This window comes from Apodemus sylvaticus, chromosome 22 (genome assembly GCF_947179515.1).
Source record: "Apodemus sylvaticus chromosome 22, mApoSyl1.1, whole genome shotgun sequence".
Classification (NCBI taxonomy): Eukaryota; Metazoa; Chordata; class Mammalia; order Rodentia; family Muridae; genus Apodemus; species Apodemus sylvaticus.
Genome location: NC_067493.1, coordinates 5,109,364 through 5,126,797, shown reverse-complemented (window position 1 = coordinate 5,126,797; position 17,434 = coordinate 5,109,364). Strand labels below are relative to the sequence as shown.

Sequence of the window (17,434 nt, the reverse complement as noted above, 5' to 3'; positions counted from 1 at the left end):
GTATCAAGATTGGCAATGTTTAGCTACCTGATAGAGAAACTAGACTCCACAGTGTGTAATAAGAACATTTCAGTCTGGGAAAGTTTTATATGAAACTATTCTATACCTGCACGTGTGACAGTAGAAGACACCAGGTTAATCTATTCATATAATAGCAATATCCAAAGCAACAACACATTATGCCAAGAACCCACAGGTGAATATGTCATAGCCAGGCCCAGGCTCCTTCCAGGTACTAATATAGGCATTGAGAACTACTCAATAGACTAGTTCCTTGGTAGTGTGTCTTAAATCTAGTTTTACAAACTTTTTAGTCTGTCCTTTCAGTGTCAGGGTCAGCTCAAAAAGACAAGGTGACTTAAGGCAGAGTGTTACAAAATCTTCTGCCTGGATAATCTGAATGTTGATCTTTGAAAAGCTCTTGCTTGCCAGAACTGTCTGGGGTCCACTTAGATCACTTCCTCCACATTTTACTCTCTGGCCTAAATCCCATCTCAGTAAGTCAGTGACACTCCATAAATCATAAATCAGTTGTCAAAGAACAGTCTTAGCTTGAAGAGAGATTCTAGGGAAGAGGTATCTGATAGTAGAAAAACAAATGACTAGAATTGTGGGTGCAAGCTGGTGGCTGATGTTCAGTTCAAGTAAGCTGTACAACCTGCTTTCTCTTTGTTCTGTCATCTTTCCTCTGATCAGTTTTCCCTGAGAATCTCCACACAGCTTTCTTTCTCTCTACGTGTTTCCTGTGACAGTTCTCCCAGCAATTTTTTTGCTATTCTGAAAATATTATCTTGATAGTTTTTCTCTTGCAGCTCATAAGCCCAGTCTCTTATTTTACATATAAATCTAGTAAATGAGTCCTGCTCTCTTTTTGATTATCCTATAAATCAGCATCCTGTGAACCTAGTCCCTTGCTTCTTAGGAGATATCAATCACATATTTCCCTTTAACATTGGAAAATAATTTAGAGATCTGCTTGCCTCTGTTAAGCACAAATGATTAACAAGCTGTAGGCATCCTTTCTAGAAATTAAAACTTCTACCACACCCGGGTCTAACCATGATCTGTGACAGGCTGATCTTGAAAGTAGTAATATGACTGCCTTTAAAAAAATACCTAATTCTCTTAATTTCTTTACTTACTAAAATTCAAAGAAGTTACCACAAAATTCAACTTCTTTTTAACTTTAGTTTTATTAAACCACTTACACAATTCATATTAAATACTTATGTTTTTACATAGTTGAGAAATTATGTATTTTTTCCAAGCCATATTTTTAAAGAATTTTCAATACCATAAATGGCTGTCCAAAAGGCTCCTGCCTTTACCACTTGCTGAGAAATTAGCCACTCCTTGCCTCTGGACTCCAGCTAACTATAATTATCATAGAGTCATTAACATTAACAATAAGGAAATTCCTCAAAGGAAGAACATAAAATATGTACATTATTATAGAAATTAGATTTATACCCACATCAACTATCAACACTCATGGAGGCCCATGCATGCTGGTTCTATCCCAAAGGCAGAAACCATGTCATTCTCTCTTTAACAATGCCTGCCAGGCAAACCCCTTTAGCCCTCCTTGTAAGTAGTCAGTTGTCAGCTAGAAGATAAATTCCTCAATATACTCTGAGACCTTCCATTACAAAATGGCCTCATTAACTGTTCCTCTAATTTTCGAAGGCTTGGGCAGACATGCTTTCCCGCAGAAACCTGTAGTCTAGACTGTAGATCCATACACTGTGACTACACTAGAGCTTCCTTCCAACACTTTTTAGATAGATATAAGTTTCTTGTTTTCAAGAAGGATTCATTATAATACTCCAGACTCAAGGAGGATTATATCAATTCTGTACTTTATAGATGTGCTTAATTTACATTGCCATTCTACAGTAGAAGTGAGCTATCTCCTCCAAAACTGATGCTAAAGTAAGTGATGCTGGGCCGTGATTTTGAACCCACAGAGATCACTGTGGACTATAGAGCCCTGCATAAATGTGTGATATCCTAAGATAACTATCATGCATACCTCACTTACTTGTACCTTCCCATCTGAAGAGGTATCTCTATTTAAGTGGGAATGATACAGTTCAATTAGCACAGCACAAATGCTGGAAGTCAAAGACATAGTGCAGAATTTGGAGTAATAGCTCATAAGAGCATTTGTTGTTCTCAGGGTGGCCGCATATGGTGTTTGACAAGGAACACCTGATAATAGAGGATCTGATAACCTCTTTTGGCAGCTGAGGGAACTAATTGTAAGATGGCCATAGCCAAATGGTAGTGATAAAAAAATTAAGCAAAAAAGAACCACTCTTTCATATAAAATAGATTTAAAAATATACATGAACAACACAAACAGCAAAGGAATCACATCAAGACCACCATCTCTAAAAAGTTCTTTTATTCCATGACTGAGAAATCATTATCTCTGTTGTGTGGTTATCACTGATGCTATATTACAAGCAAAATTTAGCAAAATGATGTGCATTTCTGGATTTCTTTTATACTGTCTTGTGAATATTTTTATTTCCTTGGTATCGGAAGAGTAAGGTGACTGTATTTTTAATAAATAAGTCCACATTGGCAATAATCAATGTGGGTTATAGAGTATATGTTTTAGGGGTAACAATAAACATGACAGTGTGACTATAGTTTGATATGGATTGCATAATAAAGTGGAGTAAGCCGTGTCATCCACACAATAAACACAACTCCCTGAGTACACCTAGCTGGTTGAGAATTCACTATATAGCCCTGCTTTCCCAAAATTTACAGGGAATGATTTTTGCCTGTGTGTTCTGAAGTTACAGGAGTATGACAGCACACCTTAATAACTAAGATGATCAAGAGGGTGAACAATTAGAAATAAAATATCTATTCATAATAATAAGTTTTTAAAAGTATGTGGGTTTATTTAGTTTTTACTGAATGTTTTATTTATTTATATTTCAACTGTTTCAACCCTCTCCTGGCTTCCTCCTCTCAGAAACCCCCATCCCATCCTTCCTTCCCCTGCTTCTATGAGGGTGTTCCTCCACCTACCACACTCCCACCACCCCACCCTCAATTCCCCTACACTGGGCCATCTACCAAGCCTTCCTAGGACCAATCACCTCTCCTCCCATTAATGCCCGACAAGGCCGTCCTCTGCTCCATATGCAGCCATGTGCACTCCTTGTTTGATGGCTTAGTCCCTGGTTGGTCGATGTTGTTGTTCTTCCTATGAGGTTGCAAACCCCGTCAGCTCCTTCAGTCCTTTCTCTGTCACCTCCTTCGGGGACGCCATGTTCAGATGCGTGGTTGGCTGAGAGCATCGGCAGCTGTGTTTGAGAGGCTCTGGCAAGGCTTCTCAGGAGGTGGCCATACCAGGTCCTTTCAGCAAGCGTTTCTTGCCATCAATAATGCCGGTGTGATTGTGTGTGGGATGAATCCACATGTGGGCCACATCTGGGTGACCTTTCCCTCAGTCTCTGCTCTAACTTTATCTCCATGTTTCCTCCTGTGAGAATCGTGTCTCCAAAAGAACCAAAGAATCCACACATTGATCTCCTTTTCCTTGAGCTTCATGATGTTTGTCAACTGAATCATGGATATTCTGAACTTTTGTGCTCATACACAGTTATGCACTGAAATAATTAGAAGAGAAAGTGGGGAACAACCTGGAGCACATAGGCACGGGGGAAATTTTCCAAAATGGAACATCAATAGCTTATGCTCAAAAATCAATAATTGACAAATGGCACCTCATAAAATCGCTAATCTTCTGTAAGGCAAGGGACACGGTCAATAGGACAAAATGGCAACCTACAGACTGGGAAGAGATCTTTACCAACCCTACATTTTATAGAGGGCGAATATCCAATATATACAAAGAACTCAAGAAGTTAGACTCCTGAGACCCAAATAACCCCTAATTAAAAATGAGGTGCAGAGCTAAACAAAGAATCCTCAACTGAGGAAGACTTGATGGTGGAGCGACACCTAAAGAAAAGTTCAACATCCTTAATCATCAAGAAATTTAAATCAAAACAACCCTGAGATTCCAACTCACACCAGTCAGAATGGTCAAGATGAAAAAGTCAGAGGGCCACAAATGCTGGAGAGGATGTGGAAAAATAAGGACCCTCCTCCATTGCTGGTGGGATTGAAAACTGGAAAAACCACTCTGGAAATCAGTCTGGCGATTCGTCAGAAAGTTGGACATAATAATACCTGAGGAGCCAGCTATACCACTCCTGGGCATATACCCAGAAGGTGCTCCGACATGTAATAAGGACACAGGCTCCACTATGTTCATAGCAGCCTTATTTATAATAGCCAGAAGCTGGAAAGAACCCAGATGCCCCTCAATGGAGGAATGGACACAGAAAATGTGGTATATTTACACAATGGAATACTACTCAGCAATTAAAAACAATGACTTCATGAAATTCTTAGGCAAATAGAAGTAGCTAGAAACTATAATCCTGAGTGAGATAACCCAATCTCACAATAATACACATGCTATGCCATTGCTGATTAGTGAGTATTACACCAAAATCTCAGAATATGCAATATACAACACACAGACCACATGAAGCTCAAGAAGAAGGAAGAACAAAGTATGAATACTTTAATCCTTACTGAAAAGTAGATCAAAACACCCATGGCTCACAGCCAACCAATAGAATGAGCACAGGTTCCCCAATGGAGCAGCTGGAGAAAAGACCCAAGGAGCTGAAGAGATTTGGAGTCCTGCAGGAGGAACAATAATTTTGATCTGTGGGAGCAGTACCCACAGAACTCCCAGTGCCGCGGGGGCCCAGTGAAGTCTGTGAACATGATATTTTACAGACAGAGGCGAAAGAAAAAATGTCTCCTGGGGATCGCAGGCCTCTCTATATATTTAGAAGCTAAAAATCTCACTCGGCAATTCTGATGGCCGGGACATGGTCTATCCAAGCAAATATAGAGATGCAAGAATCCATCTTATAGCAAAAAATTCTGCTTTGCTTTGCTCCAACCATTTATGTTATTATGGTAGAGAAGGCATTCCAGAAACTCCAGTCACTAGTTCTTTTTTTGTTTTTGTTTTTTTTGTTGTTGTTGTTTTTTTGTTTGTTTTGTTTATTTATTTATTTATTTATTTATTTATTTATTTATTTTGGTTTTCTAGTCACTGCCTTGCAGGGCAGGTGGATCCCAAACAATGGGCCCAGACTAAGGATATTTACATCTGAAAAAGCTTAAGAGGTCCCTGCCATACAAATGAATATTGGGCAAGGTAAAAATAATTTACGTTTGAGTTGGTTTCCTAGCGACCTTCCCCCACAGTTTACTCCAATTCCTCCTTTAACTCTTGATTTTGCTTGCAGACCAGCTATGTCACGCCCACCTGAATAGCAAGGGAAGTTGATGAGGAACTGGCCTTTTATTACAGGCCCCACCCAGGGAGTCCTTGAGCAAGGCAACCTTAGCTTATCCAGGTGTGATTCAGGAACAGTTTATACTTAATACTCAAATAAGGCTCACTTTAGAGTCTGGGAGAGAGACAGTAGATACTTTTTTCTACTCAGAGAAACTCTCAGAGGACAAATCAGTTCGTTCATTCAGGCTGGGCCTAATGGCTAACAGCCGATTAATTTACCAGGCTGGCCCAAAAAGCTGTAGCCGATTGGTTTTACCCGGCTAGAGGCTGCGACCAGAGCTAATCATTAGAGCTGATCGCCCTGGGCCTACGATGGCCCCAAGCCTGACACAGAGAAGAATGAAACCAACAGACTAGGCCGAAGGACTCTTGAAAGACAGCGTGAGCCACACAGCTTCCCAAGCTCTACAATGTCGCCATTTTTGCCAGGAGGCTGGCCACAAGAATCCTCCTTCTTCACCTCCTGGGTAGGTGCGACATTGAGACCCAGATGAAGAAGCACTTTAGCCACATGGGCTCTGGACTTTGGGTAAACACCTGTATTGCCCAAGAAAGCCAAGCTAGCCTTTTACAGATGTATATGATGCTTAATTTGAGATGTTAACTTGACTGGACTTTGGGAGATTCCTGAAAATACATTCAGAGTTCAAACCACCTCTGTTGTCACGTCAGTTTGTAACTCCTCTGGGACCGTGTCTTCCTCGACCTAAAAATCTCGGTTATCCCACGGCAGACCTACAATCTGTAACATCCCAGGGGCTGAATCACCAGTCAAAGAGCACACATGGAGGGACCCATGGCTCCAGCTACCTAGAAATGACAAAGCTCTTTGAAGGCAGTGGGTTTGCTCGAAGTTGGCATACTTACCATCTGGACACCTCACACACTGTTCCATATCTGCTGGCAAAAACAATAAAACCATATAAGATATTATAATTATGTAGTTAATAATTATGTATTTGTATTATTCAGAGAATATATCACTAAATATTTAGGTACTGAGCATCTAATCCATTCCTTGTTGTTTTAGGGACAACTGACTTAAGATTGCTCTCTACTTACCTACGTTTTGTAGTGAAACAAAGCACCATGATAAGAAATGGAATGGAAAAAAATTTATGTATTAAACAAAAAAGAAAGAAAATATGATAAATAGTAATATGGATGATCTCAGATACATTCAAATTCGTCAAACCATAATATCACTATTCATAGACAAGGTTAGTCTATGGGTAGTTACTGATGTCTGTTGATGAAATGCATTATGTACTTTGTTTGCTTTTTGGGTGGTGCCAATTGACAATATCTCCTATAGAAATCAGAACATACAATTCCTCATGCAAACACTGTTTGCCTAAACGAATATTTTCATTCTTGATGCTCTCTGTCTCATAAACATTTGCATATTCCTCTCATTTTGGTACAATTTCTTTTTTCCCCACTATTCATTCCAAGGTGGCGTGAAGGTAATGAATATTCATATTCATCTCTCTTGACTTAAGTAGGTGGTGACTGATGATAAACACTATGCCATCTCTTCTTTCTTGAAATCTTCACTCTTGAACTCTTCACTCTTGTTCTTACTGTTTGACAGGAAATGCTCAATCCCTTAAGCCATCTACCTCTTATTGTTATGAATTGTTTTGCTTTTTTGAGACAGGGTTTCTTGGTACTGTCCTGGCTTTCCTGGATCTCACTCTGTAGACCAGACTGGCTTTGTAATCCAGAAAATCCAACTGTCTCTGCATTCAATGTCCTGGGATTAAAGGCATGTGGCACCACTGCCTGGCATTCATCTTACATCTTAAAATATATTTCATAAAACAACAACTCTTATCCTGAGCATCTAGTATTGTCAGGAAGGAAGATGGGTGATTGAGGGAAAGATAATCGACTGATCAACTAATCAAGTTTCTTTGTACAAAAAAAAAAATCAAAGAAAAATAAATATGTTCCTAGATTATGCTGAAAAATCCGTCCTTAACAATTGGTACACATGTTTGTCCTCCTAAATGTTGTCTGCATAATATAAAATCATAAACCAGCATACTGTGAGAGAAATGTATTGTTTGTAGAAGAGTCTGCAGGTTATTTGCTGGGTTCAAAAGAAGCTGAAATTATTTAACTGAGTAAGTTCTGAAATGGGAAGATCTTAGGATTTCAGTTTCCATTTAGGCCATATAACTTTTCTAGTTTGGAAGGAGAAGGATTCAAATTCAGCATTTCTTTTCTCCATGCAAGCAGGTACCTGTTTGATTGGAAACCTCATTTTCTGGGCACTGAACACAATCAAAGCAGCAGTCTGCTGTTTCTTTCTGATGAATTTTCCTAAATCCAGGAGTACATGGCACACTACACAAGGAGGATGGAACCTGAGACAAAATATAAATATTATATAGTATGTGTGTAAGAGTGAATGTGTGTATATGTACGTGTGTGTGTACGTGTGTGTGTGTGTGTGTGTGTGTGTGTGTAGTTCATGTATACATCATAAATATAAATATAAATTTATTTATATATATATATATATATATATAGTACCTTAACAGATATGGCTGTAAATATTCCTCTGTGAACCAGTATTTCTTCACAATTTCAGACACATTATTATTTTGTATTTCCCTAGAGTACACCAAATGCCGTACAATATTTTCTACAGCATGCAATATTATATATGTAACTTTCAGGTTGTGGCAATTTCAAACTTTACTTCCTAAACTGATATGTCCAAAAAGAATGCATACATGGCATCAGGTTTTTTTTTTTTTTTCTCATGATTTATAAATAAAAGAATCAGAATACTGAGGTTTGTAGAGAGACAATGTAGGGTAAATCAAAAAAAGTTTATTTGACTGATATGAACAAAATATGTTTTATAAGACTTCCCTAAAATTAATGAAGTTTAAAACAATAACTTGAATCTCTTTCCCTTCCCCCCTTTCCCTGCCTTTACGAGACTCCTGTCTCATCACTCTAGCATACCCCTATCCTGGGGCATTGAGCCTGCACAGGAGCAAGGAGCTCCCTTCCCACTGATGCCAGATAAGGCAATCCCCCTATAGAAGAGGGGAGACCGGGAAGTAGAAAAACATGTGAAATGTAAGTAAATAAAATAACCAATAACATATACATAAATAAAAAAGTAAACCTTGAATATGGAAAAAGGTTTCTGTTCAAGAATACATTCTATATTTAATTAGGATATATATATATATATATATATATATATATATATATATATATATATATATATATATATGTTGTTACAGAATTAAAAAATTCCATGGTATACATATAGTTTCAAAATTTTCATTATCTATATTAATTTATAAATATATTGCTGTAGTGTGTGGAGAATAGACATTTGGAATACAGAGGCTATTTATCTCTATGATAAGATTTACAGGGAGTTGAGAGGTAACAGATATTGGTGCTTATAACTGAGCATGGTCTTTTGCAAAAGTAGCAATTGGAATTAACTGCAGAGATATTATTTCAGTACCTCAATTTTTAAAATGTAGATATCTTGAAAACAACTAAAATCTGTGGTATACTTACTGAAGTTCCTCCTGTGGCCCAGTCCATGTCTTCAATTATGTGAAGTTGTTGCATCTGTGGAAAGCAAGGAAAATAGCTTCCTATTTTCACTTTTATTCCAAATCCTTTTGGAAAATTCCAAATGATGAAAATGTCATAATCTGTACACTGGTTTTCCCTATGTCTCATGTTCACCAGTTCTCCAACAGGGTTCATAAATACCCTGGTCTTCAGCAAGGAAGACACCTAAATGAGATCCATCATTAGATGCTTACATGTGCATATCAATAAAGAGAAAGCAAAATTGAGAATTTCCCCTAATTTCTTTATGATTTTCAAAAAAGACAGCAGAATTGAAATACGCCCATGTAATAAGAAATATATATATACCTCATTGATAACTGAAAATTTATATACATTATATTAATGTTCGATGGTAAATTGTGCAAAAACTGATTAGCATATAACAAGTAGCATTTTCTATGTGAATGTGTATGAGTGTATGTGTGCTTATGTTTTCCAAAATACATTTTTAAAAATGTAGCCATGTGTGCACAAATGAAGGGGAATTCTGAATGTGTGTGAAAATAAAGAATGGCTGCTGGTCTCTCATGTAAAGATAGTGAACATATATGAGGTAAACAGAAACTTAATAAAATGTACAGCATTAATCATTTGTGGTTTTGTAAATCATTGTTAATTTAAATGAGTAAGTATTAGTTATAGCATATGTACTGGTTCTTGAAAAATCACTCTTTAGAAAAATATTCTAATTTAGTCATCACTTAGGGCTCTTATTATAAAAACCTTGGATTCTATTTTAATTTTTGAACTCATTTGATGAAATGTTGAGACATGTTTTCACAAACCTCACTGATATCATAAAAAAAAAATTACTGTTTCCTATGAAATGTTTTCCTTGTGCATGATATTCATCCAAGTGAAAAATAAATTAGTGAATTTTGCAGGGCAGAAATCTTTCAACTGAGAGAATAATCTCTAACCAATATGCATGTTTTTCTCTGGGTCCATATAAAAGGTCACATTGATTAACCTGCTGACAGTCAGTAAACATTCCTTTGTAGTCTGCTGGTATCTGAGACTCTAGTTGTTGAAGAATGAGTTCATGGTAGGTGTGGGCCACCGCATACACAGCATTATACAAATTGTAACCTTCTTCACTCAGGGCCATGTCATATTTTTGCAGTGCTATCCATTCAAATGTGTTGTTAAATTTAAAATGTTCCATTTTATTTCTGTACTTTGAGATTGAACAATTAAAATAATTCCACCCCAGGATAGACTCAGAAATGTTTACTGGGTATTTGTCAGTGTCTATAGTTTGCATAAAATTCCTAAATTTAGGCATCTCACTGCTGTGGTGTGCAAAAGTGACAGTCCCATGGAAAAAATTAAGGCTAAATTCCTTTTTATTTGTGATAACATCCCATTGCGAAGTTGTAATCCAGATTCTCTGAGCACCTAAATATTCCCATCTTCTAAAGCTGACTTCTAAAGTGGAGTTCATTTCACCATAAATGATAGCAACCTTTGCTGAAGATGTCATAATTTGTTTATCATATATCATAGCCTCTGTTGTGTATATCTGCATGGTTTCTGGTATTACATTCACAAAAGCTAAACAGATCCCATGACTTTGCATTTCTTCTCTTAAATCTGAGAGAAACTGAATTCCCTGGTCATTATCTGAAATGACCACGCCTATCCAAGTCCATCTAAAATGAAGCATCAAGGAGACCATTCCATGGGACAAATGTGTATCCTCGGTGGCTACCTGATGCACATAGTGAAACTGGTCATGGTCACTTAGGTTAGGATTAAATGGTCCAAAGAAAACCTAAAGAATGTAGAAGAGAGGATGAAACATCCACACCAGGAATATGATTATTAGAATGTTTGGAATTATATTCAAATAATATATCTCACCTTTCTGAACTCCTATCAAGGATAGTACGAATATATTCTAAATATCATGTATTATTCCTTTTAGATTCTAGACTATTTCTTACAAGTTGGAATTTCTAGAACACAGTGTGCCTGTTTTTCCGGTACATTTGTGAACTGATTATTTAATTCCTTAATTTACGTATTTATCTCTCTCACATTTTATCTCTGTCTCTCTGTCTGTATGTCTGTCTGTCTCTCTCTTTCTCTCTCTCTCTCTATGTATATTTATATTGTGATATGCATATACAGTGATATATATAGATAGATAGATTTGTATATATATATATATATATATATGTGTGTGTGTGTGTGTGTGTGTGTGTGTGTGTGTGTATAGATATACATAGATTTACATACACACACATACACACACAAACATGTAGCCTATGTGTGTCTGTGTCTGTCTGAATGTGTAGCAGAACACTCATAAATGCATGCTGTCAAAGTTTTCTTGTTGGCACATTTAAATGGAATTTAATGTTGTTGACTCATCCAATGTCATGCATTCTTACCTTTGGTGTCCAGAAATGAATTGACAGTTTTAAGGAGGTTTTCCATGATGGGCCTGTAAGGTCTACATAACAAATTTCATGTATTCCACAGAAATAATTAATAAATTTCTCACTATACATTTGTTGTGAATGTATTATATCCAGAACTTCCAACGTATCTTGGCACAGACCAAGCATGGTTGCAATCTTCAAAGACATATTGGGTAATAGATAAGGATTCTCATTAATCTCCTCAGTAGCAAAAAACATAACCAGAAAAAACTCGTATCTTCTTGCTGGTATTCTAAAACAAGGCATAGTGATGATTAAGGGAGATGTGTGAAACATAAAATTTCAATTGCAATAGTTTGTACTATGATACATTGTAAATTTCTAAATAAATATCTTGAAATAAGTCTCATGAATGAGTCATATTTAGTGTTGAATCCAAAATTAGGAATTCATAGGTATAAGGCACTATGATATGATATGATATGATATGATAAAATTTGTATTTGTGTAAAATGTTAAGGAGTTTGTTCTATGACTCAATGCCATCCTTGAAGTAGAATACAGTCCTATTGAATAAGACACTATAAAATAATCTTAGAGATGTAATTCAACAGATATATTTTTAAAAGATACTCATACAAAACATACAACATATTCTCCTTACTTTTTAATTATTTAAAATGATTTTATACATCAAACATCTTAATAATATTGTGTCTTTTGAGAAGCAAATAATACATCAAAATTTTTGTTCAACTCTTATGTTTGTATATTTTCATAGCCTGAAATTATCATTAATGCATATTTAACCATATCTGCAGCTGAGGGTCCTTTATCTAACATTGAGAATTTTTTTTCAAAATCTACATGGTATTATTTGGGGATTAGGCATAGGAAAAGAACATAAAATGTTATAACTGAACCATTAAGAAATATATTGCTACCTTCTCAAAAATTGACCATATAGTTGGACAAACTTCAGTAGGACAAACTTCAGTAGATACAAGGATATTGAATTAATCCATGGTATTCTATGGGATTACCGCAGACTAAGACTGATATTCAATAACAATAAAAACAGAAATCCCACATACACGTGGAAGCTGAACAACTACTCAATATATAACTACTACTCAATATATACTTTACTCAATTACACATTGGTCAGAGAGACAATAAAGAAAGGAATTAAAGATTTTTTTAGAATTTAATGAAAATAAAGTTGGGCCTATCCAAATTATGGAACACAATGAAAGCAGTGCTAAAATAAAATCTCATAGTTCTGAGTGCCTCCATAAAGAAAGTAGAGAGATCATACGCTATCAGCTTAGCAGCTCATCTGTATGCTCTAGATCAAAATGAAGTAAATGTATCGAAGAGGAGTAGACAGCAGGAAATAATCAAGCTCAGGGCTGAAATCAACCAAGTAGTAACAAAAGAACTATAGAAATAATCAACACAACTAGGAACTGGTTATTTGAGAAAATCAACAAGATAGATAAACCTTAAGACAGACTAACCACAGGGTACGCAGACAGTATCCAAATTAACACAATCAGAAATGTAAAGGGGGACATAACAACAGAAACTGAGGAAATTAAAAAAATTGATCTTACTACAAATATCTATACTCATCAAAACTGGTCAGGTAAGCCAGTCACAAAAGCACCCACGTTGTATGCAGTCACTGCTGAGTGGATATTAGCCTAGACATTTGGAACACCCAAGACACAACTCACAGACCAAATGATACTCCAAGAGAAGACCAAATTGTGGATTCTGCAGTCGTTTCTAGAAGGGGTAACAAAATACTCATAAGAGATAAAGTGTGGAACAGACATTGAGCCATGCAGAGACTGTCAAGAAACCATCGCATATACAGTCATCAAACCCAGTCGCGATTGTGGATGCTGAAAAATGCTTTTTGAGAGTAGCCTGATAGAACAGCCTCCCGACAAACTCTGCCAGAGCCTGAAAAACACAGGCATGAATGCTCTAGACAACCATTGTATTGAGCATCAGTTCCCTAATGGAGGAGTTAGAGAAAGGACAGAAGGAGCTGAAGGGGTTTGCAACCCATAGGAAGAACAACAACATCGACCAACTGGAAACCCCAGAACTCCCACGGACTAAACAACCAAACAAAAGAGTACACATGTAGAGAACTATGGCTGTCATTGAATATGAAGCACAGGACGGCCTTGCAGGGCTTCGATGGGAGGCTATGTCCTTGGTCCTGTGAAGGCTTGGTACCCCAGTGTAGTGTCAGGGTGGTGAGGTTACTGTGGGTGGTTGTGGGCAGGAACACCCACATAAGACAAGGGCAGGAGGGATGAGATAGGTAGGGAGTTTCTGGAGGGGAAAGAGGAAAAGGGAAAACATTTGAAATGCAAATAAAGGAAATATCCAATAAAGGAAAACAAAAAAATATATATTCAAAAGCTCTTATGTGATAATACCTGGCATTGTGTGAGTGTTTTTAAAATGTGTTTTGTATGTGTGTATATTGTCTAACAATCATTATACTTGAAAATGGTTATCTGCTTTACAAAGAAAGACATTATTTTGTCAGTAAGAATATGTTACAAATTTCCAAACAGAATAAACATTGTGAAGTTAAATATTATGAAAATGCTAAGTTCTTGCACAATGAGAAAAGCTATCAATAATATATCCATGATGTTTGTAGAACATGTTTTTGTTATTTTCAAATGTTAATATTCATCAAACAGAATTATTATTTAAAAATATATTTCATTTAAATTTTTCATCCATTTCAAATTACACACAATGATATAATATACCACATATCCAGATTTTTTATCATTTGAGCTGTTTTATGCACTAATTTAATATTAACTTTTAGTATGTTGTTAGTATGTCAATTTATTAAAAACCAATCAGATTTCTCTTATCACTTCACTCTTCCTCAATCTTTGCAATCTTTTAAATGGTGTCTTCGCACAGAGATCTTCCCTGCCTAAGAAATTTGTTGATCTACACCAACACAGTTAGCAGTTCATCTGTTATTATTACCTATTACTTCTCATCTGGAGAAAACATACCAAACACGCTCTTTTAATGAAATTTGGACTTTCAATTGAATGCTTGGAGATAAGTTTTTCTTTCTAAAACCTGATAAGTGCATTGACACAGTTCATATATGTTTGGATATAAATCATATAATGGCTTATCAAAGTGTCACCAAGGATAATTTCCACTATTTTCCAATGAAGTGTGGAAAAATACAGAAAACACCAGAAGAGAAATTCATACTAACCCCACAGAGAAAAATGATCATGTGAAGCAACCATCATTATCAAAGTGTACAGTGTATTGTGGCTACAAATGGAAAAACATGTTATTTAAATCCCAAAGACATGAAAATTGAATAAGAGATGTGATGAGCATCAGAGACAGAAAAGCACCAAAAATCTTGCTTCATGAAAGTAAGAAATCCAAAGTGCATTGATTAGCTAAAAGGTGAGTTATTTCAACACACCTTATCCCATTATCTCCATGCACATATGGCAACATCTCATGCTTAGGATCTTAGATATTGAGGACATCTTCTTCTCAAAAAGAAGTATATTTATTCTCCTAGATTTATTCAATAGTTAGTAGAAATATTGACCATTATTCTGATCCTGACAATAAGCATATTCTGTGTCTGGGTATTTGTGTAATTGAACCAAAAGTTAATTCTCATAACAGAATATGAAGCCTGGCAGCCTTTTCCCACATTCAGAGTTAAATCTAGAATTTCAAGAGGTTCTCATTTAATGACTATTTTATAAAGCAAAGTATATGTATATTCACAAGTATATATGTAATGTTATACTTGTAATCAGGTAGAGTAAACCAAAACATACCGAAATATTTTAATGAATGAATGTATGCCCAACTGTTGTAGACCAAAATTAGATAACCATTTTATGAAGGCATTTAGATGTATGCTCATACAGGAATCATTGGCAGGCAATTGAATATAGTCAGTGATGCTGTTTTTTCATATTGAATTGTTAATAAAGCTGGGAATTGTGCATTCAAGGCAGATGCAAAGACATCTTTCAATAATACATAATATCAACAAATACTCAAGAGGGAGAATCAAGAGTCATTTTCCATCATTGTGAGATGGAGCCCAATGTATTAAAGCTATACTAAACTGTGATTCATTTATAGCTATTAAAATAGTGATTGGTGTAATAATTAATTTTCAGTGGTTTCTAAAGTTACAGGGGGTAACATATTTCTAATTCATGACACTGATGCAGAAAATAAAGTTAATGACTTACCTAAAATCAATCATTTTATTATATAAATAGTCTTCAACAGGTCCCTCCTCTGGCCAAAGTAAAAAACCACAGTCACTTCTAAAATCTCCATCATTGTCTTCATTATTTTTCATCCTCCAAAAGCAAATGGGTTCTGTCAAACAGCACAAGAAGGGAAAAAACTTCAGGAGCAAAAATGAAATAGAGAAAGCACACAGCTTCTTCATGTCGGCTAGGCCTTCGGATGTAGCAGTTGTGAAATCCGTTTCTTATGCAGACAAACATAACACAGACATTTACAACTAAGTGTCTGTTTTAAGACTATTGCTATCCAGAGATTCACATAATATTTGCAATTCCTTTCCATTCAAACTATGTCATGCTCCCTAGATAATTTTAGAAAAATCTGGCCTCAAGCTTTACATCTGAGGTCTGAAAACTTTTGATCAAAACATTTGTGAAAACATGGTTTGGAGATCACGTTCTCCATCCTCAGGTGCCATGATGTCATTCATATTTCTGAAAACATGTTTTGAAAATCATGCTCTCCATCCTCGGGTGCCATGATTTCATTTGTATGCATGGCATAATTCCCAAGGACAATCTTCTCCTGGGCAGCTTGGCCCAGAATATGTGTCAACAGCCATATGGAAAACACAATGGATTTCAACAGAAATTCCATAGACAAAAGTTTAAAAGGGCATAAAAGTTTCTTATCATTCACACTGTGAGAAGAATCATGGGACATTATGTCTTCCATTGTCTAGTGTAGGGAAGCACAGTCTCACATGAAACACTGAGCCAGGAGTTAAACATTCTCTCTGTTGTTCATATGCTATTGTACACTAGTCATGTTTACAAAATATATCTAAACTTCCTGTGACTCCTGTCATCTGGGGAACACGTCATTATGCTAAATCCAAAATGCCTGTATTATAAAAATCCAACCCCCGTCCTGTCCAATATCAGTAACTGTGCAGACATTCACTGAGTTATCATGCTGATCTCTTGGCTGATAATCAGTCCCTGGCAGTCAGTGCCATTTGATGAAACATTTCTTTGTTGATGTTTGTTTGCACCTCATTAAGAAGCTTGAGAACAATTTCACAGATTTTCTCAAAGAAATGCATGAATCCACATGCCATTTCTGAGAGAGAATTTTATTGCTTACGTTAGTATATACCTTATATTTTTCATCCATGTCTAGTTGGTGTTTAGAAACAGTCCTGTTTGGATTACATTGCAACAACACAGATGTATGTCTGTTATGCCAGTTCATGTCACTTGGTAACAAAGAGGGTCACAGATGGAGCATTGAATTTGATTAATGATAGTTTCAACTACATTATATTTGACCCATAATGTACACACTGAATAAAATGGAATCTTTAACTCAATTAGTGGAATGGTTGCTATGTCATTGGCTTCTAAGAAAATCTTGCTATGTAGTTTATTGTACCATCTTATCTACTACGAATAAAAATTTGTTTCATACTTCAGTTGCATTATAACTTTGTCAATTTGAATATTTTTTGTACTTTTGCAGACCTGTAGATTGGGAAAATTGTGTGCCTTGATATTGTTTTATTCCATACTTCTTGTATATTGGGTACTAATACCATGACAAATGAATTGGGAATTTGCATGGAAGCTGACTCTCACTCTAATGTGTCTACTATGGAAATGCCATCCTGTGCTGTGGCATTCTTTTGGAAGTCATTGATGCACATGAGCAT

General features: G+C 36.1%; 1 protein-coding gene and 1 pseudogene across 1 annotated transcript; both read right to left on the bottom strand.

Annotated features, from left to right (window-relative positions):
• Positions 1-17,434, bottom strand: part of LOC127672895 (zinc finger protein 709-like) — a 184,268-nt pseudogene that overhangs the window by 86,525 nt on the left and 80,309 nt on the right.
• Positions 5,721-15,925, bottom strand: LOC127673167 (vomeronasal type-2 receptor 116-like). The gene is made up of 5 exons (XM_052168778.1): positions 15,720-15,925; positions 11,431-11,713; positions 10,005-10,808; positions 8,972-9,196; positions 5,721-5,936 (listed from the first exon to the last, which is right to left on the bottom strand). The coding sequence occupies exons 1-5, from the start codon at positions 15,923-15,925 to the stop codon at positions 5,721-5,723; spliced, it is 1,734 nt and encodes a 577-aa protein (XP_052024738.1).